At 53.2% G+C, this 25608-nt stretch overlaps 7 protein-coding genes across 7 annotated transcripts; 1 reads left to right on the plus strand and 6 right to left on the minus strand.

Annotated features, from left to right (window-relative positions):
• Nucleotides 1-269: 269 nt before the first annotated feature.
• On the plus strand, nucleotides 270-1056 carry J7T55_005425 (succinate dehydrogenase membrane anchor subunit; the record flags this gene model as incomplete). The annotated part of the gene is made up of 2 exons (XM_053132919.1): nucleotides 270-552; nucleotides 686-1056. 2 exons carry the CDS (start codon nucleotides 270-272, stop codon nucleotides 1054-1056), a joined length of 654 nt encoding a protein of 217 aa, XP_052989045.1.
• Nucleotides 1057-2431: 1375 nt separating this feature from the next.
• On the minus strand, nucleotides 2432-4056 carry J7T55_005426 (peptidase family m28; the record flags this gene model as incomplete). The annotated part of the gene is made up of 6 exons (XM_053132920.1): nucleotides 2432-2515; nucleotides 2589-2653; nucleotides 2735-3271; nucleotides 3460-3524; nucleotides 3626-3780; nucleotides 3850-4056. The coding sequence occupies 6 exons, from the start codon at nucleotides 4054-4056 to the stop codon at nucleotides 2432-2434; spliced, it is 1113 nt and encodes a 370-aa protein (XP_052989046.1).
• A 964-nt stretch (nucleotides 4057-5020) lies between these two features.
• On the minus strand, nucleotides 5021-7151 carry J7T55_005427 (uncharacterized protein; the record flags this gene model as incomplete). The annotated part of the gene is made up of 3 exons (XM_053132921.1): nucleotides 5021-5668; nucleotides 5739-6315; nucleotides 6901-7151. 3 exons carry the CDS (start codon nucleotides 7149-7151, stop codon nucleotides 5021-5023), a joined length of 1476 nt encoding a protein of 491 aa, XP_052989047.1.
• Nucleotides 7152-7843: 692 nt separating this feature from the next.
• J7T55_005428 (uncharacterized protein) lies at nucleotides 7844-10521 on the minus strand (the record flags this gene model as incomplete). The annotated part of the gene is made up of 3 exons (XM_053132922.1): nucleotides 7844-8512; nucleotides 8570-10368; nucleotides 10470-10521. 3 exons carry the CDS (start codon nucleotides 10519-10521, stop codon nucleotides 7844-7846), a joined length of 2520 nt encoding a protein of 839 aa, XP_052989048.1.
• Nucleotides 10522-13809: 3288 nt separating this feature from the next.
• J7T55_005429 (uncharacterized protein) lies at nucleotides 13810-15641 on the minus strand (the record flags this gene model as incomplete). Its single annotated transcript, XM_053132923.1, has 5 exons — nucleotides 13810-14167; nucleotides 14219-14273; nucleotides 14335-14645; nucleotides 14703-15346; nucleotides 15555-15641. 5 exons carry the CDS (start codon nucleotides 15639-15641, stop codon nucleotides 13810-13812), a joined length of 1455 nt encoding a protein of 484 aa, XP_052989049.1.
• A 2469-nt stretch (nucleotides 15642-18110) lies between these two features.
• J7T55_005430 (uncharacterized protein) lies at nucleotides 18111-20066 on the minus strand (the record flags this gene model as incomplete). The annotated part of the gene is made up of 5 exons (XM_053132924.1): nucleotides 18111-18237; nucleotides 18299-18560; nucleotides 18623-18828; nucleotides 18914-19637; nucleotides 19790-20066. 5 exons carry the CDS (start codon nucleotides 20064-20066, stop codon nucleotides 18111-18113), a joined length of 1596 nt encoding a protein of 531 aa, XP_052989050.1.
• A 1600-nt stretch (nucleotides 20067-21666) lies between these two features.
• J7T55_005431 (uncharacterized protein) lies at nucleotides 21667-24312 on the minus strand (the record flags this gene model as incomplete). The annotated part of the gene is made up of 3 exons (XM_053132926.1): nucleotides 21667-23481; nucleotides 23548-23862; nucleotides 23920-24312. 3 exons carry the CDS (start codon nucleotides 24310-24312, stop codon nucleotides 21667-21669), a joined length of 2523 nt encoding a protein of 840 aa, XP_052989051.1.
• Nucleotides 24313-25608: the final 1296 nt, after the last annotated feature.

Genomic DNA, 25608 nt, shown 5'->3' on the forward strand with positions numbered 1-25608 from the left:
AAGCGGGATGGGTCTGGATTGCTCATACAGTCTGCGTTCACGGTGTTTGCTCATGCAGCCCCCAAGCTCCAATGGCCAGTTTAGGCTCAAGTGGCAGGGTGTTTGCACCAAGGGGTCGGGAGTCAGTGCTTGTGGGAGCCCAGGGAAGCGGGTCGGGGCTACCACAGCACGCTACCTTCGGACCAATCGCAGAGCTGCCGATTGTAAAAGATACCTGGGTACCTGCGGAACACCGCAGACCAAGTCGGCTTCGCCTCGGCTACTCGATAATGACATCCTCCAAACTCCATCCAGTCTGGACAGACCAAACGCCGCCCGCGATCTCAACATCGATCTTGCCCCCGTCGCAACACCCAGCCAATCTCGCCACCTACAACGATTGTGACGCGCCGACAAGCCCGAAGAAACATGGCATCTCTTGCTCGTCCAGCTCTGCTGCGGCAGACCGCTGCCGCCTCACGATCCATGGCACCTTCGACCCGGGCTGGCCCGTCGATGCTCTCCAAAACCTTGTTGAGGCCAAGCACCCAGCCCTCGTCGAAGCCCAGCATCGTCCAGGTCACAGCCTTCCATGCGAGCAGCCGCAGAAATCTGCTACCTCCTGGGCCTCGTATGTCTGCTCGCGCTATCTGCGCCGACCTATCTCCGCCATTCCTCCAAGTTGCCTACTAATCCTTCTCTGTAGAGGTCATCCACGGCAGCGTCAATGAGCCCGCGCCAGTCCCTTCACCGTCTCCATCCCATGGTCACTACCACTGGACCTTCGAGCGTGGCATGGCCGCCGCCCTAGTGCCTCTCTCCATCGCACCCTTTGCCGCCGGCTCGTTAAACCCCACCATGGACGCCCTCCTCGCAACCACTCTGCTTGTCCACGCCCACATGGGCGTCCAGGCCATCATCATTGACTACGTTCCCAAGAAGCGATATCCCAACTTGCGCAAATCTAGTCACTGGCTTCTGAATGCGGCGACCATTCTGGCGGGCATAGGATTATACGAGTTTGAGACGACCGACGTCGGCTTGGTCGAGGCCACCAAGAGGCTATGGCGAGCATAAGAAAGGCCCCAGGGTCGAACAATGGGGATGCTATAGACTGTATGGTTAGTGGGATGAAGGCGGCTTCCTGGAAGCTCTTGGCGCGAATACACATTGTACCAATGCAATCGCAGTCCGGTCCCAACATTGACCCAAGGTGCTTGTCTTGAATCGTGCATCTCCTATGTCTTAGCGCTGATGAGCACATGCCCAGCCCATGGCACAGTTCTCTCACACCATTCTACAGCAGTGTCCAGCATTCCTCAAGTTCATCCCCTTTTTATGTTGGTCTCTTCGCGAACTCTAGCTATATGAGTGCGTTCTGGTGTCTTGATAAATCTGGGTAAAGTCCATTACTTTTTCACACATCCTGGACGTCGGCAAAATGGAACGAAAGAACAAGCATCTCATGATCATATACAACTTCTCCCAGCCAATTATATGACTCCTGTTGTCCCCATCGCCGTCCGGGAAAACACCCAGGCATTTGTTGTTGACACATGCGGTTTTCATAGCCCAGGTGATCAAAACGTTGTATGGAATTGATATTATGGGACATCGCAGAAATCAGCGTACAAATATGCATATGTCGAGATACACGTGATTTGAGCAAGAGGTAACACTTGATCTCAGAAAAGATTTGTTCGAAATCGCAAATCTTGGTCTGAACTCTAGGTAGCTACGTTCTTGTCCCGGTATCAACACATGTCTGTCCTCCCTCTGCGAAGGGCATGTTTCGAGCCGTCGGACTATCGAGACCGCAGCCTACTGCTCAAGGATACGAGGACCCTGGAACACTATATCTTAGTCAGGGATAAGACTCTGCGCTGTTGCATGTGCCTCTAGATCTGGCCGACCGTCTCGTCAGACGTAACATCCTGGATCTAGGGTTTGATCTCGTTCCAGGGTTGGTAATTGGAATTTCTGAAGAGAATCAGCCCTTTTCAGATGGAATAACATGATTCACCCTCATCTGTGCCTTGGAATTTTGTCATGGAAAATTTCTTGATACCCAAGTCCATCTGGCCTTCATACTACTCGTCATAGAATTACTAGACTTGATCAATAAATACATTCGACACCCTCTCTCTGCCAGACATGAGGGAAAGAAGGTGTTTATGAAAGGCAAAGGACGAAATGATTAGGAAAAGGAGTCCGAGCGACAACAAGTCCGAGGCGAAATTTTCAAATTTGGCCCTTGATACACGTTTAGGGAGTTAAAATCTTCCCCTCTAAGGACCCCCTTCACCACCGAGATTGGTCTTCCATAAGATTCCTCAGTTGCAAAGACCATGATAAACAAGCAATCAACATCATTGCTATTCACGTGGACTGATATCTTGGATGGATTTGAGCCTAGGTGTCGGGAATTCAGCTTCACTGTGGAGTGGGTATGCTACAGGTAGGACGCCTCTATGAGGAACCCGACTGTAAACTTGGTATGGCGCTCGATTGCATCCCACATTATTGTATCGTATGACTGATGTAGATAACAAGTTAGGTTTACTCGTCTGTACCCGTTTCAACCGCTTGCTGCCCAAAGGAAGACTCACATCTGAAGACGAGTGGATGTAGGGGCTAGAAGTTGATATTACTTCATCGCATGCATAGGCCGCAGCTTGATGCCAGTCGAGATCAGTAAAATGGACATTCTAACCTCTCTCAAGTGGTCTTTTGGGAGCTGAAGCCCGGGACTTACGGAAACCGTTGGCGTAAGCCGACTGGTGATCTGAACAACCATAACCACAAGCATCAGTTGAGGTCTTCAGCCCCGTGTACCCCTCGGCCACCTTCCTCACGTATGAAGTCAAGCTGGAGTCCACATAGTCCGTATATATACTGATGACGCCACTCGGGCTATACCCTGCCATGTCCTGATTCATCATCGCCAGGACCTGCTTATTAGCCGTCTTGTAAGAACTAAATATGTCCTTACTTCCAAGGAGTCCGCCCTCCTCGCCAGCATAGAAGTGGAACTCCAGCGTATCCTGAGGCTGAAAACCCGCCTCTGCGAGGATCCGCAGCGCCTCGAAGATGACGACTACTCCGGATCCATTGTCATCTGCTCCTGGACCACGCGCGGTACTGCTGCCGCCTGTGGAGTCAAAGTGCGCTCCTACAATGACCAGAGCATCGGATGAAGAACCGGGGATCTTGGCGATCACTGAGGGCTGATTGAAGGAGTGAGAGAACTTGGAAACGCTGATGCTTGGATTGGCGGCGGCAGCTGATACGACTTTACAATGCGGAGTTAGCGACTGAAACAAGCTGGGAGACGCTTCAGAGGGGGCAAGATATGCTAAGCATATCCTGCCCATAGCTAGTGCTTCCTGAAGCGATGCTTTATCAGGTTTTGAGAGAAAGCAGGAATCCCAGATGAGCTGCACAGGGCCAAACTCCTCCTGTGTGTCCGGGGAGACCAACCTTGATTGTAGAGCCAAGTCGAGGCCTCGGTGCCGTAAGTCGATCTATAGTAGCGATTGTAGAAACTGGAGAATTGTATGAGCATGTGTGTAAAGCAATCTGAAATTAAATGGGATGAAATATGTTCAAAACGGAGGGCGAGGTTGAGTTGATGGGAATTGCTTACTCGGTCAACGTCTTGAGGAAAGTCTTCTGGCCACTGGCAGATATTTCGGATATTAGAGTATTGGCCTCTGTCTGGTGGCTCAGTGTCGAGGGATATGAGACTGCCGCGGCTTCCACTGCAGAAGATGTTGAAAGCGTCGCCGCCACTTCAGCTTCCTGCTCACGCATGTGCGCATTGTAAGCCTCTGGACCGGCCAGGTCGTTTCAACGATTTGGATCACCCACGTCCATGTCAGTAATATCCACAAAATTGATCCCCTTGGCCACGTAATTTTCGATTTTCTCATCTTCACGGACCCAAGTACCAGGGTCGAATTCGGACGTCTTGATAAGACGCCGAGCAGCGTCTGCAGTCACTGAGGTCTCAGCATGGCTGAATGGACTTGCGGCCGCGATGCCCAGGAGGCCGAGGACGCAATAAAAATGCATCATGTCGAATAGGGATTACACACGATGTGTCCTCAAACACAATGGCTCTCTTGATGAGTGGGGATAATCTCCAGGAGCGATCTCCCGGAGCCCACCCTGCCTTTAAAAAGACATCAGGCGCCTGTCCTCGTCCAGAGACGTCGCAGTCAACTGACGACCGTTCGCTCATATTGAGCAGTGTCAAACGATTGTAGATAAGAGAACAAGCTTGGTAACCTGTCGGCAGGGCTTGGCTGCGAGCCAAGACCTGCCGTTGACGGGGGCTCTTTCGAGATGAGGAAGGTCTAATTATGGGGAGACGTAAACCAATGTTACGCAGGCCCTACGTCTCCATGTCAAGCATTGCCGACGTCTTGCTCCAGCTTCCACAACGGTCCTAGCCTCAGCATCTGTATCTGTGGATTCCAGCCAACGATTGGATACTGCAAGTCCAAGTCACTCATGTTCACAATTACACAGCATGAATGCCTTCGTCTATTTTGTTCCGCCAGATTCAACGTCGAACTCGCTCGCACGTAAATGGTGTCATTTGTTGATGATCTAAATTGTCGAATTCTTGTCCATCATACGCGAGCAGCCGAGTCAAACGACGACTGCTCCAGCCCTCCAACTTGTAAAAATAAGAAAACCTGCGTGAAGAAACGAACGTTTTCCTTGCCCCAAGAATTCTTCGAGCGGGCCCAAAGAGAACTCTCTGCAAATGAATACGCGTCAGATAATACAAACCACTACTTGGAATTCGTTCACCCGCAAAGGACGCCAGGACCCCACGCCAACAACTCCTTGAAATGCTTGCAAAACATGTGAGTACACCCAGTTTACAACAACCCGAACTCCAAAATAGTACATGCCCCCCTTGAAAAATTCTTTTTTAAAGAACAAACACCCTGCCCATCTCTCCGGCCGCCGAGATTGCTGCAATTCTCAAGCCACATATGCTGGTTCAATCAAGATGCCCCAATTCCTTTCAGGGTGACGCAAGCTCTGCGCGGCCATGCAGATGACCGGACCCCGCAGACATTATGCTCCTCTGTGGTGATTCCAACTCTGCCGGTTGGAACCCAAAGCTCGATGGCGGTGACCAAAAAGAAGGTGTCATTGGGTTCGAGCGCAGCGGGTCGTTGGATTTCGGTGTGCTGGCCAGGCTCTGGTTGTTGTGGTATCCCCCGAACATTTCATACAGGTGCTTCTTCTCCTTCCCATCCGACTGCAACTCGAACGGACCTCTGACCATCTTCCCATTCACGCTTCGGGCCACGGACGCAATGCTGCCGTTGCCACTAGGGCTGAGGTCAAGATTTGGCGGTGGCGATCGAAATCTCCTGTCTTTTGGAGGTGGTGCAGGCGGTGGGATAGGCGTCTCGATCTGTGCCCTTATCCTCTGCTTCTTCCGTCGAAGGTAAAGAAACAGCCACGCCGAGACGATAATTATCAAAACTGCAGCTGCCGCTCCGATACCTATCCCGATGGCTTGTTTGGTGCTAACGCCCCTGTGCGTACTTGACCCTGAACCCGGCGTGCTAGAAGAATATGACCCTGACGAGGACGTAGGAGATGAAATCGATAATGTGGCCGAGTCCGATGCTGCTGATATCACAGAAGCCGAAGACGAGGTCTGCCATTGGTTGTCAGCAAGTGACCCGTGTCTGAGCGACCCCATATCTACCCAAATCTCAAGCACTCACCATGGCGGCGACATCGCTGCTGAAATCCCCTGACCTAAAGCGCACTGCTATACCATTTGCTCCTAGGCCTGCTCCTGCAGTCTCCGTCGTCGACTGTATCAGATCTGTGTGTCCATCCGAAATCGCTGTTATCCGTGCGAGGACCAAATCCAGATCGAATGTCGTGGTGCAACCTGAATTCGTTTGGGGGGCCTCGAGGTCATCTATAGCACCGGCGCATGTGTAGACAGCAGCCGTGGGGCAGCATGTGTAGGCCGTCTCAGTCGCCGTGCGCGAGACAATACCAGTACTGGAGCAAGCAGGCGTGTACCCGCTAGGACATAAACCTGGTGAATAGTACTGCGATGACGACGCATCGTAGCCACTCGGGTAGCACTCTGTCCTGCTGCCAAGCGGGCCTTGCTCGTAATAGTACGTATCCGCTTCCGGCCATATTTGATAGAGGCCTGTGGCTGTAGCACAACTCGATGGCGCTGTGAACGTTGTCGTCAAGGGGCCGGCGTTCGACATCATGGCGTTGCAACCAGACCTCTTCGCCGGGTCCTCAAAACGGCATTGTGTATCGAGAACCTTGAGGCTTTGTCACGCTGCGCAGTGATGGGGAGGAAGTAAGGGATTGACGTCCCTTGCAATTCGAGAAAGGTAAGTAAAGACGAGCAGGAAGGATGTGGCGTGGGAAGATGGTTACACCGCGTCACTACATATTGACAGCTGACGAGACCTTTCCGCCCCAACAGCCAAACCGCAAGCTGCGGATCAGGAGCGACCAAGCGAGCTCGAGTAGAATTGGCACCTAGCCTCAACCAATAATGACATTCGGTCGTTGTTGCGAGACGATCAGGCTGCATGTGCTAGAGCCTTGTTCTGTTGGTTCTCCGGTGCATTGAGCCGAATTGAAAGCCACCATGTTGGTAGCGTGATAACTTTTAGAGCGGAACCGGGGAGCTTCCATCGGGGCAACGGTAGGATCGAGTTATTGGATCATCATCGATCCCTCGTGGGGAAGCAAATGCTCGTGAGAGGCGCAGCAAGCCGTGGGTGCCAACGTGGCGGCGAGCTGGACATTCCTCCCCCAGAGCCTCCGGTATCCTTCAACGGAGAACAGTAATCAACGGTTTGCGAATGCTTGACTCCATAATCGGCCCATCAGACGAGGACAAACGGTGCAAGAGCCGCGGCAGGAACAAAGTGTAGGCGCGAGAGGCGCGCCAAAGGCACCACCAGCGTGTAAGCTTCCACCCTCGTGATGTCGAGGGAAAGGAGCACTCGAGGACCGATTTGAGCCGTCGCAAGCGACAGCGAGGGAATGCAATAGGGAATCGTGTTGGACTTGGCCTCATCTCCCACCACCAGACACAGCAGGTTGGCCCCTGGCAGCTGGATTCGTAGCTGGCCAATAGCGGAATTCGGCATGGGCGAGCAGGGCGCTTAACGTGGTGTGGTCCCCACCAGTGTGAATCCTTCTGCCCTCTTTCGGCCATGCTAGGCGCTTGTATTTCTCGTCCGTCTTAGGCAGATGCAGATTTCGCCTCTTCAGTGGCTATTAATACCCGGCGCACCGTTATGCCGGCCAAGCGCAACTCGTGGCTCAGGAACCGATCGTCGCCAGTCTAGATCTACGTCCTCACATCTGAGCCGACAGTAGTGGGTTTGAGGAAAAGGATCGCCACAGCGCCCGGCGTCTCCCGCGTCTATTATACCTTGATGTTGGCCGGGAGCTGTTCCGCCAGCCGCTTTGTGTACTGAGTATACCTGTACCTAGCGGGCGAGAAGCTTACGCCCATTGGTCAGGGCAGCGGGCTAGACGCGAATGGAAGCGTGCTCAGCTTTGCAGGCAGGCCGGTGCAAGCCGGCCGAAAGCTTGACAAGAAACAACAGTACGCGGAACAGACTGCAGCTTTGCCTTGGGCAGAAGAACGTCAGCTTGGCAATTTCATAAAGCAGGCAGCCCATGCAATTGAGAAGCCGAAACAAATTTCCCATGCTTCATCTCTAAAGTATACGTGGTCGAGTCTAGTGGACCACCGCACATCATGCCCTGTGGTGACTAGATAGCTTCTCCGTGTTTAATTCACTTCTGCAAGGGATACCTAGTTAGATGACAGCTAACCCCTTTGCAACTCATCAGGGCCACCTGTAGGGGTGACATCTCTCTTTCCGAACCGCACGCCAATGTCTCTTCGGAAGAATTTTCCAATGTTCTTCAAATTCTCATTGATAGTCGCCTTTTCACCCGGAGCTCCGGCCGTGGTAGGTGTCCCGATCCGGTCAGACGCGTCCCGAGCAGCGCTGAGCAATTTCTCGCCCAACGATGCTGCGTCGAAGCGGCCGCCCGGGCCTGCGGCACCGCTTAGGGCAGAGTTTCCGATGCTCCCGAGACCAGTGCTACCAAGTCCGGAGGCGTTCAGCAAAGGGCCCAAGAGGGGTGAGTTCTCTACCAGCTGCTTGTCCGTCCTCGCGCCGTCACGGTGAAGAGAGAACAGCTCCAGCAGGTGAGCCTGATCCTGCTTGCGGACGCCCTTGAGCTCGAGGATCTTCTTGAAGTTGGTATCTGATCGGTCCCCGACATGGATGAGATAGGCTTGGACAAGGCCCTCAGGTGGCGATGGCCGTACTTGTAGAGTCTTCAGTAGAGGGTCTATGCGTGTCATAACCTGGTTGACACGCTTGATATACGTGGCTGGTGGCTGGTACGAGTCGCGGGACGATGATGCATTGTGGTAACCCAGGAGCTTCTCAAAGTTCTTGGCAAGCGTATACTTGTCGAGAAGCATCTGCAAAAGTCAGCGCATTGCCTTTACGCTGTGAGGAATAAGGTGGACAGAACTGACCTGTTCAGCGCCACCTTCAGAGATGGGGCGGCATAGAACAATGTTGTTGACATAAGCTGTCGCCAATCGCTCGACGAGATTGTCACAGAAAGCTCTCGCATATTGTTGTTTGGCGACAATGGACAGAACCTCCTCGGTCTTCGCATTTACGTGCTGAAGCAGCTCTCCAACATACGAGCTGTGGTCTCCGACGCTCTCCATCTCCCTCCAGTTAGTGTTCTTCATCTCCCTCCACGCTCCCTCACAGCTGACCTCAACCTTGTGGACTAGGGCTTGAATAGCAGCACTGACGACACCGAGGAAGGTGTCCGCTTGCGAGGACAAGTCGATCTTCGCCATGAACTCAGGGTCAACCCGCTTCTTGATGTTGTCTTCAAGCTGCACGGTGTTTTGGTGCCAGAAATCTGCGGTGTTGAGGACCAACACGGCATCTTGAATGGGCGGGCCTTGGGGTCCTCCCCTTTGCAGAAACCCTAGTAGGACTTGCTGTGCATATTCCTCGAGATACTTGGCCAGTGTCTTGGTCAGATCGAACAGCCTTTCGCCGGTAGACAGCTTCGCACACTGCGACAATGTGATCTTGTAGGAATGGAAGAGCTCAATGGCGGAGGGTATGACGGCATTGGGGGAGAACTCCTCGTCTTCGTCTATCAGAGGCCCATTTTTGTACTTTGGTATCATATTCGCCAGAGCCTTGTCCTGCGACTCTACCCACAGGCTCAGATACGGCTCAAAGGCCACCGATATGGAGCCATTGAAATTATTTGTTCGGTCGTCGGATGAGCTCAGCGTGTCGATACTTGCACGGGGCAGCTCGTTTGAAAAGCGCTTCTCAAGGCCTTGTTCAAAGTCCATGGTCTCTTGCAGACAGCTCAAAAGCAGGTTGACGTCGATTTTTTGGCCGTCGACGCGTCGCATGCTCTTCTCCAAGATGCCCTTGAAATCGTCCCTGGTCCCGTCGCAAAACGACATGGCCAACATTTCGTTAACCCTCCAGTGCGGGGGGAATATGGCGGCATGCTCGTCCTCGTGTGTCTTCAGCATCCGCTTGAACCAGGCATACCGCCGGCCGATGTTGTCCAGGCTGCCCGCCTCGTCGTTGCCACGGAACACCTGGCGGTATTCCCTCAACTCAGTGTTTACGTACCAGGTGATCAATCTGCTCTTTGCGTTTTCTCCTAGGGCATCCATGACCATGCAGGCCTCGATGAGCGTACCTTTTCGCTGGGGTATCTCTGCCTTAGCAAAGGCGATCTCGAAGTCCTCGCACACCTGCTCCAACAGCTCCCGCTGCAGGTCTGCAACATTTCTGCTCAGCACGGCGATCTGCTCGATGCTCCGGTAGCTATTGAAGTGTTTCATAAGTTGGAGGACAGCCAGAAGGAGGCCGGCACACTCGCGGTACTGCCTGGTCCTGGCCAGACCGCGCAGCTGATCGTAGGCCGTGGTTAGCATCTGCAGGCGCTTGAGGGCTGTCATGCTGAGGGTGAGGTTGCGCTTGGTGCCATCGATTCGCTTGATCTCGGCGGTCATTGTGGTGATGTCACGTTCCGTCTGTAGAGCGCGGCTGCGTACGCCTTCTATTCGCTGGAACAGGCTGGCGAGCTCGGCCTGGGCGGACTGCATGCGCTCGAGGCTCGAGTCGGGACCCCAGGCCTGGGAGGCCTCGAGGGCGTTGATGGAGGAGGAAAGATCATCTCGGTGGGACTGCAAGGTGCTGGAGACGCGGTCGATCGAAGAGACGGCGGCGGAAGGCCGGGAGAAGAGGGTGTTGAGATGGTCTACTGGGTCGTAGTCCACTGCAATCAAGCGATGATTAGCTACACCTGGCCATACTTTGCTGGCATTCGCCTTGTACTGGTCAAATGTTGTTAACAGGAACAGGACGTAAAAGACTCACCAGAATCTAGAGAGGACGGGTCGAGTAAGTTGTTCTCGGTGAAGATATTCATGGTGGGTAGGGAGAGTGTTCAGGGTGAAGCAGCAGGTCCGGCGACGTTGCATGTGAGCCGACTGACACAAACAAGCTCCTGGAGCTCCGTAGCCAGCAGGGGGCAGGTAGGTCGGCATCGGCAGCGGCATCGGCAGCAGCCTCCGATTCCCACTCCCTTCCCTGCCGACACGGCCCCTATCTGCACCTGTGCTTTGGAGACACAGTAGTCTAGTCTACAGTGCTAGGAGGTGTTCTAATCTTGAGCGCCCATATCATGAGTGGCCCGCTCCAGTGTTGGCTTCGTCTTCATGGGCGTTGTCTGCTTCCCCCCTCGCCCTTCCTTTTTTTTTCTTCTATATTTTTTTTGAAAAGAAGAAAGTCAATAAACACAAAATAGTAAGAAGAAGAAGAAGAAGAAAAAGAAAAAGAAACGAAACCAGGGGCCTCAGCATACAAATTATTATTGAAGAGCGCTGTGCATTGTGCTGTGGGTGTTGATGTGACACTGCAGTGGCCTTCCTCGACACCCATGAGCTGGACTGCATGTGCATGCAATAAACAACAATGTTGCAACGCTTATTCTTCTCATTTTCAAATCTTCAATGGTACAACGGCACATGATCATGAGAAATTGAAGGATAATCCAAGGGGGTAAAGATGAACCGAAGTAGAATTGATGGTGAAATGAGAATTTAGGGTCGAGAAATCCTCCAGATATGTATGTAAGCTGGCAGCATATCCACAGAGAACACAACATCACTCACCCATTCACTCACTCCCTTTCAAGAAATCGAGTCTGACGAAGAGCTTCTCAACTTCGCTGTGCCCTACTCCCCCGGTCGTCTACGTATGGTTGTCTATCCTATGCCGAACTCTGTGGAATTCACAGCTCGAGGGTTCATTGGTATCTAGGTCTCTCCATCTTCATCTAATATGCCATCGCTCCAAGTCTAGGCCCAGGCCTGCCGTTCCATTCATTCAAAATCACAGGAGAGTTGTGCAATTTCACACAGTCCATACACCTGGACGTTCATGTCGAGTTGCAATGCGCCGAAAGCAGCAATAAGGACCAGCGACCTTGAATGCTTTGGTCCAATAGTGGACTTCAAGCCGTTGAGGACTAGGTCGCCAGCCACGCACGAGAACCATGATCAGCGAAGAACCTGGTTGGTATACGAAAATGATCCAGCCGTCCATATAGAGATTCAGCGAACGTATGAAATCGCAAGAAAAGGCGCCGAAACGGTAAGCTGTGGTCGCAGTGGGGACAGGAAAAGAGTTATCAAGAGGCAAGAAAGCCCTAGCCTCTACAGGAGGGCTCTCCTGTAGGGACACATGCAGGCTTCTGCAGGACAGAATTGCACCAGTCCCGAGAGATCTCTGAACCAAATAATGGACTGATTGAAAGAGCAGCAGACAGCAGCAGTGGAGAGAGCCAAGTAGAGTAGTGGGACAAATGTGAAAGTTGCGAAACCCCAAACAATAAAGCCAGTAAACGCATGGGACGTGAGCCGTTTCTCTTCGAGACTGGACTGAAGCACGGCCCTTGCATACCGCGTAATGAATTACCCCAGACCATTTAACGGTCAAATAGCTTGGCAGCCGGGCTCAGAGACTGGGACCATGCCTCAAGAACACCGAGGCCAACTAGACAACAATGATGCGCATAGATACCGATTAGGCAGTACCTCTTGCTGGGTTGGGGAATTCTGCCACTGTTAGACGACTCTGTGAACGGGTATCTGCACTAATGTTCATCCTCTGGGGAGCAGCGGCTGCGGCGGCGGCGGACGACTCAGACCAAAACGTCAGGCAACAGAACAAATGGACAGGCGGTGAGTTGTACTTCCCACATGGCCTTCATTGTATTAGTCTATCTTGGACATCGGATAGTTCGGCCGGATGGCGTTGTTCCCTGCACGTTCTCTGCCCGGATCGTGAAAGATTTCATGGATACCGGTACTGTGTTGGGGCTGATGGAAGAAACTTATTCGCCGATGATCGTCATTGTATAATGATCCCGTTCCCACCGATTTTCCTCTCCCAGGCCCGCAACTGGCAGAATTCGTCGTGACTCAAGTAGGTCATTCAGGACGTAGAAATACACACCCACGACCAGAACCAGGTACTTGCTTGACGCAGCCGATAGCTTAGGACAGCAGTCTCGAGTGTCAAGTACGGACGGCGAGGGACCGAGCTTTAGAAGCGACAACGGGCCTGGAGCGACTGCGTTATCTTGGTCTCAAAAGTTCCACCTTGAGGCCACCGGCCCCGATCAGCAGATGGAAATGACGATTATGACCTGTTGCCAAAGATTGAGACCGGAGAGGGTGGGTCAAGTGACCCCAGGTGACCGTGTGTCCTCGCACGATTCGGGCTCTCCAAGCAGACTGACTGCTTGTACACTGTGGCCAGTGAGACCCCCTTCGAAAGGCTGCACCCAGAGTACTCAAGGAGATGCCATACCTCTGATGTGGTGGAGAGCTGAGTGTATTACAACCTATACTACCTCCCTCGGTAAGGTCGCTCTAAATAACACTGGTGGACTGCTCCGGTTATATCAAGGGTTGACGGCCGGGGGCAGGGGAAGACAAGGAAATAAGCTGCCGCAAAAACCACAGAGAAGACGATACCTGCTAGTCAGGAAGACCTCAGGGCACCCAAAGTGAGGCAAAAAGCGAAGAAATATCAAGAGAGCAAGTGGAGGGGAGGAAGAAAAAGATTTGTCCTCAGGGCGGTATAGCACCTGGGTCATGTCGATGTCGATAGGTTCACATCTTGCTTACGTAATTGAGCCAGTCCAAGAAAAGGGAAGCTCAGGAATATCGGGAAATCGTAACGGACGCGTCGACAGATCCAAGGGAAGCCAAGTGCTCTTCCACCTCGGCCGTCCGGCGATTTTCCTCTTAAAATCATCCAAAGTTGATCAAGTCTCTAATAGGGGGTATCGCTCTATGACCTTGCAGATATACACAAAAAAGGACCATTCCAGGTTGCCTCGACAGGCCTATCCTTCGCCAATCCCTTATTCCACGCCTGCCCGCAAGCGTGGCCAACGCCTCAGTGCCTCCATGCGTCCACATGTCCCCATGGCCAAATCCTCCTCCACCAGGCCATGTCTTGGTCTTGATTTGAAGGCCTTTGTCCTCCAGCCCGGCCGACGGCCTCGCTCCAGCTGAGGCAACTGTCTTTGCCATCAGAGTCTACACTGCGCCATCACAGCCTGATTTTCATCGAGAGTGCAACTGGTTGAGGTGGGTTTGGAAAGCCGCATTCAACGCCTGCAAATGCTTCTCTGTAGTCAAGGTCAGCTTTGGCCATGCTGTCCAGTCTCGAACGTCAACTTGCCGGCAATCTTCCATCGTTTCGCGAACATTTCGAGGCAGCTGCGAAGCAACTGAACTTTGCTCGGCCATTCTGGGTCGTGCATGGCTGTGTCTCCCAATTTGATGAGGATCATCGCGGCTAGGAAGATGCTGTACGCCATCGGGGGTACCAATGGACCCAAGAACGACAAGCTGCCCGAAGAACTCATGAGCCTTGCACTGTGGCAAATCGACTCGATGACGGGGAGTGTGCTCTGGATCGCTGCTCCATCCCTAGGGTCGTATGTCGCCCCAGGACCTACGATGCCAAGATAGGGGTGATTGAGCTTGAGAATCGCGCTACCATCTCTTCAGCACAGCGCCCCTCAAGTTGCCGACAGAGACTCTTACGTATATGTGAGACTCAGAGCGGCAAAACGGCTGGAGTCCTTCCACGGTGTTGAGACTTGGGCATTGTCAGCAAATTGGTTTGCTCGAGACAATCTTGGTTTACCCAAGTCACTTACCGATGTGGCGAGCATGGTCCATCATAGCATTTGTAAGACTCTCGCGGGAAGTTCCCACCGCACTGCCTTGTCCCGATGTTCTCTGCAGTACTTGCATGAGCAAAGAAGTCGACTTGGCTTCGGGATAGACAATGGTGTCGATCTTATCATCTCCATCGTCCGCGAATCTGAACAATTCCCTCTGTGTGGTACCGCCATATTGCTGGTTTTGAGGTAGGGGAAGAAACGGGTCGAGGTGTTCCGGGAATGGGACCTGGAAGTCAAGCACCGGTACGTTGCGCGGAAACCCGAGCTCCTCGGCCTGTATACCACTTCTAGGCGTCAGTCTGGGACTGGGGCATTTTCAACACGCTCAACGAAGGACTCACCTCTCCAAAAACATCATAGACCACCAGATGATGGAATAGGCCTTCAGCACCCTGGGCCGGACGATCCACTGATCTTGTCTCCAGAAAGATTCGTTGAGCCAGCCAAATGCACGGCTGATCGTGATGCATGAGCCCAATGTCATGTATGCTTGCTGTGGCATGAAGTGGCAGAGTTCGTACAAGCACACAAGGAGGTTCGCCTGGAGAAGGGGTATAGACAGCGGCTCTTTGGCGGTGACGAGACCGCAGAGCGTCTTGATGGAATGATAAAGGCTGTTTTGCATCGACACTCCCGGAGTGTCCTCCGGCGCCCGGACAATCAGAAGCATTGACAGTGCTAGCAGTCCAGTTTCGGCGGATGGCTCTGTCCACATTTGCCCGAATCGCGGCTCGAACCCTGACCTCTCGACAATGGTGAACCATGTGTTGACTGTCCCGAAATAGTATCGCACAATGCTTTCAGCAGTCAACTGGTCTCCCATCATCTGCGTGACACTTCGAAACACGAAATGGTGTATGTCTTCTGTCGTTCCCAGCGACGCGAACAAGGTTGGGCCAATCGCGGGACCAAGCTGACTGCCGAGGAACGGGTTCAAGGCGAACGCCCCTTGGGCATTAAGACTCGCGAACGTCTCGAAGCTCGTCTGCGCGGAAGCCTCTGTCGGGCGGGAGACCGCTGCGTCGTCTTCGTGTTGACAGAATTCGAGAGAACTAATCCAGACCGATAAGTTTTAGTTCAGGCTTTGTTTCATCAGCTTCGTCACCTCGGTGGGCAACCTACTATGTGCATCTTCCGCAGGAAGGCAATTTCTTATCACATTTCTTTTTCTTTCGACGACAGTTCAAACATACCCTCGATGATTTTGCCCCGCCATCCGATGACGGGGATGGAGGGTCAGAGGCCGGTGGTTTGAGCGTGTTCGAATTCGATGCTTGCATTTTGGCGGTGGGCGACAGCGCTCGAAGAGACAGGCCAAATGACGAGGGTTCGAGGTTCGACGGCATTGCACACTGAAACGTCCAACGATGGCTGGTGGGTTCTATTTGATTATGGCGACCTCGACAAAGACATCAGCAGCTGATATAAGTAGTTCTCTATTTGGCCCACCCCTGTCATCCGCTTCTGCGAATGCCGTCACACGCGTGGATCATACCCAACGTCTCGACTTGCATGCTGATGCAGAACTTAAAGGGCAGCGCTGCTCAGCCCGCCGGGTTAAGTCAAACATCAGAAGTTAAGGGTGTCGGTTTCCCGTTTACACAAGCCTCGAATGCTCACAACACATTCCCGCAGTCTTCGATGCTCAAGAGGAGACTGGACATGTTGACGAATAGGAGAGCGGACTATTTTAGGTCTCTACGGACATGTCCTATGCTTGGGACAGGCGCCACAAGCCAGGAGGCTCCAAAATCTGATGCGTAAGTGCGCTAGATTGTTTTGCTGGCGCACCTCCCTGGCTGCTGTGGCAGGGCTGAGGACTTCCTTGCTAGCGCAACATCGTCATCTCACGGCTGCTGGTATCCTGCCCGGGGAGCCCTTCTTTTGGAAAAGTCCCAGATGCAGGGGATTTCTAAGCGCGTTTGTTTCGTGACCCAAGTGTGTGATTCGCCAAGGAGCGAGCGATATGTTGGGCATGTCATGGCTGCTCTTCACACCGGCATCACTTGGCCTGCCGAGTGTGGACGCTGATATCTACAGCATTTAGGCACTGCTAAGTCTGCGTCTTTGAGCAGAGTCTGCCATCCCTGGGGATGCAGCTGCTGTGACAGATCCCGCGGCTGCTGTTAATAGAGCATGAGTTAAGTCAATCCCTGCACGGCAGGGCATGCAATCAGAAGTCCAGCACACGTTGGGCCCAGGCACTCGGGTCACAAGGATCGCCGCGGTGCCGACTGTTGGGCTCAATCACTCATGGCCCTACAGGGCTCATTCAAGCGCAGGTGGCATTCAGTGGCCGCTTAGCCGCGAACAGCGCCACCAACGCGCTTCTCTGACTCCCGAAACGCCGGCTGAGCTGCTGTGCTCACTTTCTCAAGCGACACACGAGACCTGTTCTTTCGCCAGGTATCACAGCCACGCAAGACCACTATGGCCTTGGGTTACCTCAAAGTTATGCGTCGGAGGTGGGGACTGGGATGGAAATAAGCAGGTCATCACACGCCTGGGCATTATCGTCATCCAAACAGATCATTAAACTGCCCACGACCGAATCTCACGTCAGCTTCTTCATCAGATCAGCACCTCACAAGGTCTAGCCTCCCCAGGCTTCAACCTTTGGCACTCAGACACATCTTGCCTGCTGATTATTGAACACCCCACTCTGAGATAATGATGAGGCCAAGTCGACGTTGCGTCGGTGCTGTTGAGAGACTGTTGCGCCGGACCGGTGTCCACGCGCGACCTCTTCTCGTCTACTCGTCTCACTCCAGAATTCCCTTTCCCCGCAAATCTGTCCCCTTCACCGCCTAAAGCGCCACTTTCACTGATTCTCGCGAACCAGCCAGCCGGAAAAGCATAAGGCCGTGCCGATGGACTGCAGGTGGTGTGGAAGCTCAAGCTCAAGTTTGAGGCCCAGACGCCGAGCCCTACCAGGATGATGGATACATGGTGTATGGATGCACAGCACTTATGCCCCGACATGCAGCGAGCTGCTTGCCATAGTTGCCTTTGATCCAATGACACGCCGTCATCAAATATTGGGATTCCGTCTTGCAGCTTGCCTCAATGTGGCTGCGTTGCATCGTCTGTCGAGTGATAGAGACCCTCCACAAGGGAAGGCCGCACGATGTTAGGGTTTCACGACAGCTTCGGCATTTGGTTGCTTACTTGGAGTCTGCTCTGTGTTTCACCTTGACCTGCGTATTGCACACCTTGATGTCTAATTGGAGATTTCTCGGGTTGCGTATGCTTGTTAGACATTTGCTTACTGCAAATTCCAGAACTTCGACGGCATCAACGGCAATAAGGCGCGGTGAGTGATGTTATTCCCGTGGCCACGCGCCATCCTGTGGTTCAGGAGCGGTGTTTGACTCTATTCTTGTCAATGGACAGTGAAACGCAAGTGCTACCGCACTTCCCTCTTGCGCGCCCTTCACATACACATCCCTATTCCCGGAAATATGCTCAAAAGTTGTGACTCTAGTCTCTGACAGATCATTTCGGACATTGTTGTTTAGATGTATTCCATTGAGTGACTCGACTGTCTCGGATTGGTCTTGCCATTTTGCCCTTCCGCCAAAAGACCATCGTGGCATACGTCGCAAGCAAGGACATAGCGCGAGCATCAACCGTTGGACAACAGCTTCATACTTTGGCTATGAGGAACTTATCCCTGATTGATGTGGTTAGATTGCTCGATCAGCACCATTTGCCAAGGCCTGGCTCTCGACCGTATGCTGTCAGCGACATCACTCGAATTCCAAAAGAATAACCGATGAAGGTTGGATCTCGAACACTCCATTCTGAACCTTCTCGAGTACCACTTCCCCTTCCGGCATTCCCGAAAGCGTCTCAAAGCTTTGACCAGCCCAAGTGCTATTTGCGGCTTAGCATGTGATCGAAACGAGCCGTACGAATGATGGCGACAGTTACTTACAGGCCAGTACTTGCGGTTGTGGCCGGCGCCTTGAGCCGCTTGATCCAAGAAACCCTCTTTCCACCTTCCCCCTTCAAATTGATGCTGAAAGACGCTGCAGTACCGTTCGTCAGGTAGGTGTTACTGTTCAAAGCCACTATGCGCCGGAGATTGTTATCCTCCCAAACACCATAGGCTGCGAGGGTATCATTGCTTGCCGCGAGCTCGGCAACATATGAGGTGTTGCCTTTCCCGATGGCTTCGTTGACGATCAGTAGGGCATCTAGGCCTTGTTAACTAAAAATGATGCATGCTGAAGAGTGGGCCTTACAGCAGCCTACTTACGGTACAATGGCAGGATATGCGGAGCTGTGATATTTGTGTTGTCCCCGCTCAACTCCGATGAAGTGACGGGTTGGAGGGTGTTATAGGAGAAGCCGACTCCGTGATGCAGATGCACTCGTTTAATACCCATCGTTCCCGCATATAACAGGTAGTCGACCCCCCAGACGACACTTTCGGCGGTGTTGCTAAGGCCCGGGATCCCGTGACTGCGACGGTCCGATCAGCAAAACGGATAAAGAAGCAAAGCACAGCTTTGATCAGATGAAAATCGTTGGGATTCTGAAGACATACTTGGCAAAGGAGTTGGCCTCGGTAAGGCAATATCTCACGCCGAAAGCTTTCGCAGCCTTTATCTCGCTGGCCTTTGTTGTTAGGTTGCCGCGAATGAATTTCTTGTTCATTAGCTCCCCCGGTATGAACTTGAGCTTCGGGCTAAAGGCACCTGAGTAGAGGTGGGTGCCAAACTGTGCACTTATGGAACGCAAATCGGTCTGATCCAAAATACCTGCCATGATAGCCCCGTCAACACTCCACCCCGGGGCTACAAATCCGGTGAAAGCGCCCGGCGATAAATTAGGACCGGCCTCGCTGTCGTTGAAGCGGATTGCGCCTTGAACGACTTCGGCGTATTCTTGCCACGTCGAAGAGTAATTAACCAGATCCCATGACGAGTCAAGCGGACCCGGAATGCGAGTATTAGGGCCATAAAAGTCGGGCTCGTTGCCAATCTCGACATCCACGAGTTTGACATGCTTGGTCAGATTGGATCGTGCACCCTGGAATGTCTCGGCAAGGAGCTCTGCCTGTGCAGCGGTTTCAGACTTGTTAAATGACTTCAGATTCAACCCCCACATGAAAGAAGTCCCTGCTGGCAAGTTTCCGGACAGAGCATAGAAGTCGCGCCCGATGAAGATGGACTCTGCCTCGGGCTGGGGAACAGTTTCAGTCGGCTCGGGGAATGTCGCGTTCATGACTTGCACTGAAAGATCCAGAGTCGCCCTATCTTGAGAATTCGCTGAAGACCACGCCCAACATCCTGGTCAGTGCCCTGAGCATCGTGAGAAGGGGAGGGGGGACACAGACTGCAAGAGACAGTTCGCATGGTGTGAATGGATGTGTGAGTGCGTGCAATGCCCGAGAGGCCGCGTGATAGAAGACTCAACTCACCTCCGACCCTAAGGAACGGCATACTTTCTGTCCTCTCGCCCAAATTACGCAGAAGCTGATTCACATACTCATTAGGTTCTCCGATTTCTGGCCCCGCCCAGTCCGTCCAACGGTCCATTTCTATGCTGAGACTGGCAAGATGAGGCGAGAGAGGCTCTGCCCAGACGGGCATTTGGGTTGGCAGCTGTAGAGTAATCTCGAACGCATCTCCCCTCACGAGTGATGCTGGTGCCAGCAAGACTGACAAGGCAAGGAATAGTCCGGATAAGGGAGACATTATGTGGCGTCAAAGGTGCTTGACAAGGCACTGCACACAGTCTGCTAGTAGCGAACACAATAGCAGAGCTGAGACTATTCAATTCTACGTGACGTGAAGACGCGATCTTGTAGGCAACGTCACGCCGTCTTCTCATCTTCTGCCAACCCCACGCGCCTCACGGGCACTGCTGTTTGCGGGCATCTTCGTCATGGCCACTTCCCGGGACAAACAAATTGGGGGGCCAGGCTCACTCCATGTTCCGGAAATGCCGGGCAGGGTCTCTCAATCGACAGGACTCTGACTTCTCATGATCCCGTCCTCCGCCCTTCAAATTGCCATGTAGGATTGCCGAGCACACGGGCAGTGATCCAGAAGTTTATGGCGCAGATCCCCCGCGACCCAGCCCCACGGGGTTGCAGAGCTTGGCGTCTGGGGTACGCAGCAGATGAATGGTTGAAGGTTTTGGTCCCATGTCTAGATCCGGTGAACTACACGATATGTTACCTAGTCTATAGTAGCAACAGCAGCACACTGAGCGGCCCCACCTTCGCCAACCTTATCCTGGTATTCTGATGGATAAACATCGGGAAGGGCAAGCAATGACCGGCCGTGATTTGTCTCGCCTACGGATGGGGCTTCCAAATGACACGCAGGACTGGCCAGTCCCCGTACGATCTTCCAGGACACTCGATAGAGTAAGTACGAGCCAAATCCTTTGGTGTGTTCAAATATGCTTCTGCGGTGGGAACAACGACGACTTCTCTGAAGCAGGTGATCCTCCGAGAAGCTAAAGTACACCCACCCAGTTCAGTGTTCGCTTTCGGCAGCGCCCAATCTCAAGTCAAGGTGGAGGATGTACCCCCCCCCCCACTCACCCACCGGCCGGCTCAGGCGAGTTTACTTGTTGACTTGTCCAGCAACCTAGGGTGACATGCTTTGAATGGCCAAGGAGCTGGAAACGGCCTCCACCCCAAAGCAATCACTCCATTCAAACGCTTCGCCGCCACCCTCAAATTATCTGCTTGATCCTCGCCCACAGTACATGTGAACTTATCACATAGAGGAGTCCAGAAGTCGGGATGGGGACTGGATTGCCGGCTTCGAGTTGAAATGTGAGAACAAGTTTATCAATGGTGGACGTCGCTAAGCACTGTTTAGCCGCAGACCTCATCCCAGATGTAGCCACGCCCTGATCATGACGCCAGCCGGTTCTGCGCCGCAAATGGTGTCTGCTGCCATGGCTTACCCGCCTCCAAGAAATCGCTATCCTTACATGTGAAAAGTCTTGCTAGCGTGTAGCCGGAGGACAGATTGTGAATATGAAAGTGTATCAGTTGTAAGCAGAAAGAATTGGGCAAATTACCACGCTGATGCGAGGAATTATATTTCCTCGGCAGTCTTTGAAATCTGAGGTCAAATTTCTTATTTCTGCCAACTAGAGTATTGCCCGCCTCTGACCTCGCATAGTGTTCTTTTAAGGAAGCGTTGGAGCTTTGCCTGTCATCTTGTGCTCTGATGTTGGATCAGATGCCTTCTTAGAACGATCTAAAAAACACAGCGACCACCTCAGCCATCTTTCATCAGAGATAACACTTTGAGCCACCATGTGCTGTGTCATTCAGATGGTCAAGCTCTCCATTTCAGCACCGGCCGCACCACCATCCAAGTCCGGTGTTGGTGGTGGGAGGTTGGAATTCTTGGTCAAAATCCAGCAACTGGCATACATGTTCACACGATCAATACACACGCCCGGTGCCCTCTTGCCGTGACATTTTGCGGTGAATCCCTGGAGCTCAAACTCCTTGAGATACCACGGTGTCAGGCCAGAGCTCCTCAGCATGACACGGCCGCCCATCTTCAGGGCACGGTTGAGCTTGCGAATCTGGCTCGTCGCGGCATTTGAGTCTGGGTCAAACCAATCCATCGAGTCCATCACGACTGCAACGGTCAGCGTGCCGGGCGTGATACGCGCGATAACCTCATCGATCTCATCTGTGTGGATGCGAAGGCCATCAAACGCGCCAGGCCGGGACAAACGAGCGTGGGCTTGTGGTGCGAGGTACTCTGGATGGCACCTACGGCTGAATTGGCCAGCCAAACAGACGTGGTAGTAGGGGTTATCAGCTGCAATGTGAGTGTTCTCGACCATCGGGTCGAGTGTGTTTACCATGTAATTCCAGACAGCCTGGGAGCGGGTGTTCTGCGCCCCCTTGTCCTCGTGGCACAGACTGGCGTGGTCCGCTTCGATCATGGCGAGTTGGTTCTTGGGCACACCTAGGGCAGTCCACAAGAAGGCTTCCTGGCTGACTACAAGTCGATTGACGAGCGTAGAAAGCATGACGGGTCGAATTTTGCTGCGCCAAATTTCCCGCTGCTCGTTGAGAGTCTTTGCTGTCAGGATAGAGTCGACGGAGCGCTGGAGGCCAAAGATGCGAGCGATCCAACGCATCATGCGGATTGCATGCTTCGAGCCACCTGTGTCGTACAGCCCGCGGCCGCGCTTGTTGGTGAAGATGTGCGTGTTGCTCAGCCAGTACTGGAACGCGCGGCTAGACAGATGCGGAGAAAGCTTAGAAATTAAGAGCTGACGGAAGTTTGGGTGTTTGCCCTCGCCAAAGAGCTTCCAGAAGTCTTCGTACGGAAGGGCACTATACGAGGCGACCTTGAGCTCGAGGAGATGGCACTGGGTCGGGTTCAAGTCGACTGCGTGAACGCGGGCAGGACCCTGCATCACATACGACAGAATGTTGTCACCTGCGCTGCAGATTGCCAGGACGACATCTTCAGAACCAAGGTTGAGGATGCGAGCGTCGACACGAGAGTCTTCCCATGTGAAGGCATAGATATACTCATCGTTGAATTGGGTATGCTTCCTCAGCCTCTCGTCGTAGTAGATGCGCCAGTGATGATGCTGGTAAAAGAAAGCAGGCAGGGGCAGATTTGAGGACAAATTGGCGACTGCAGCATCGAATGCCTTGGAGCGGATTTCAGGGGCGGCCCTTTGGACCGCTCGAGTGAGGGCATTGGGGGCATTGGCTGGTAAGAGATAAGGTGATTCAGTCACGAGGGCGTCGACGTACTCGACAATCTCACTCGGCAGACTCGAGGAGGCAAATGGCTTCTTGTGGCAGCCCAGCCACACGTAGTAGGGGATGGCACCAAGCGTGTTGTTGCGAGCGTTGGCATTCAGCACCGTTCCAAATCGGTACTCGAGGTAGTCACGACGACTCGGTTCCAGACCGACCCTGTCGATATCGAACCAGGCACGCCAGAACGTGCGTCCAAAGAAGTTGACGTGGCGGTCGACGAGGCCACCAGTGTAATTCCGGAAATTGACATCCACCTGTGACTGGACGTAGAAGTCAACCACTCCAAGCAAGCCGTCCGGCGACAGGAGCGATGTCAGAGAGTCTATGACGGAGTAGTAATCGGGCTAATTCTGAATGTCAGCCACTTGAGTCCCGCCGCTGCAAGTTATGGGGCCGGGCCGTCCACGTACAATCATGGACAAGCTGTACGACATTGTGACCAGGTCAGCGCCGCCGTGCTCGGGACGTTTCTGGGAGAAGTAGCTGCTGGGAGTCTGGAGCGGAGCTCGAGCTCCCTGCACGTCGCCCTCGTAGTCGTCGAGATTGAATTTTCGCGCATCTTCGCAGACAACCTTGACATTATCCCAGCCAAGTCTCGCAAAGCGCTTGCGGGCGACCTCGCACAGCGAAGGAGAGTAGTCAACCAGATAGACTGCAGAGAAGAAGTGGGGCACGTCTACGAATGAGGCCATCGCCTCGATGTTCCAGCCAGTGCCACCACCCACCTGAATAAGATCAGTCACACAAGGCACAGATTTGCATCAGTAGGAGGCATGTCTCACATCAACCCAGACTCTCTTCGGCTTGGTCAGCGCATTCTTGTCGGCCTTGGCTTGGAGCTGCGCAGCCACGAGCGCCAGCATATCCTCGCGGCCCTTGAGGAGGGCCGACCTGGTGGTGTCATAGATGCCGGCTTGAGCCTTGTAGAAGGACTCCAGAGCATCCTGCTGAGTGCCCTTGCCATCACCCTCGTGAGGCTTGAGGAAACAGCCATACGCAAAGAGAAACAGGGACCTGACGAGGCCGGGGGTCTCGTTGGCCGCGGTGCTCTCTGAGTGCGTGCTTGCAAAGACCCTGGAGAGGCCTAGGGCAAAGCAAAAGACGCCGGCGATGCCAGCATAAACTATCTTGTTATCCAGCTCCGGGGGTAAGATGTTACCACCAAGAGAAGCCATGGTACTCTCTCATTGCAAGCTCGCGGGGCGAGGCTTTGGACTGGTTGAGCAGGAATGATGTGTTGAAAAGAGGACTATGGCTAGCCATCAAAAAAAGGAGAAAAGCGGGAGGAAGTGGTGGGTGGCTTTGGCAGAGCATAGGTAATAAATAATGAAACCTACCCGAGGAACCTACCTGCTGTGTTTCTGGTTGGCGCGATTAACCATGTCTGTTCACATTCATTTTCGTTGAACCATGGTCAACTCCGTCGTGAGTTGCAGTCCACTATAGCGTAGTACGCATGTCACGCATGCGTGTAGTCTACTGTGTAAAGAATATTCAATGGGGAGGAAGGAAGATGACAGGACCCTTGATCGCAGCACACCCCACTATCCAATCTGCAGACGGCTACTGTCACACTGCTCAGGGACGAGAACGATGTGGTGGCCCCACAGCCAATCAGCCTCGTGTGCTCGACACATGTGTTGAAGCCATTTGCCAGTCCGGGTTTATCGACACTCGAGCTCTCAGGCTGCGGTCCCGGGCTCGAGCGGCACGTTTAGCTATTCGTAGGCTCAGAGGGACGAGGCAGAATATCCACACTGACGCCGTTGCCTCGAACAGAAATGAAGACGTACATGCACGCATACCGCGATACGCAGGTGTGTGCGTGCCGCTGATCATCGCAGCCCAAGTCTCTCACGGGTACATGTAGTCTGGGTAGATTCATGCGGCCATCCTCAAGCCAGGGCAGGGCCTGTTCGGGCCATCCGTTGTGTACATACAAGATATATGTATGAGGAAACCTAAGATAGACGATTCGCAGGCCTAAGAGGCGAGGGTAAAAGTGTGGTTGAGGAGGAAAGTAAAGGAGAGAGGTGCGAGTAGCGTTGAGTAGAGAGCATTGACACACGCAATCGCTGTCCACCGCAGCCGGGCAGCTGGAAGATAGCGCGCTGTGAGTGTGATAGATAGTAGACAAGACAGCAGAAGTAGATGATGGATGATCGACGAGCGAGAATATGTGCACAGAAGAGTAGTTCGACTAGATAGTCTAGATAGCCTACTGCAAAACGTTAGATCATTTGGAGCCGCTCGGGGTGGACTCTCAGCAGATGTCAAGGTGCCCAATCAACGGCGCTTTCCCAGGCACATGGCGGGCTGGCTTCCTGTCCTGCCTTGTCCTGCCCTGCTGCACTTGGAACAAAGTTGCCCAATGTTGAAAGGATCAGCCTGTCTCCTCTCGTAGTCCATTCTATGTACGTGGACCACAATACATCTTGTCCTGTATTCTTCTCTGAGCTGACTCGGTTCTG

The sequence above is a fragment of the Diaporthe amygdali genome (genome assembly GCF_026229845.1).
Source record: "Diaporthe amygdali strain CAA958 chromosome Unknown NODE_34_length_500367_cov_65_467389, whole genome shotgun sequence".
In the NCBI taxonomy this organism is placed as follows: Eukaryota; Fungi; Ascomycota; class Sordariomycetes; order Diaporthales; family Diaporthaceae; genus Diaporthe; species Diaporthe amygdali.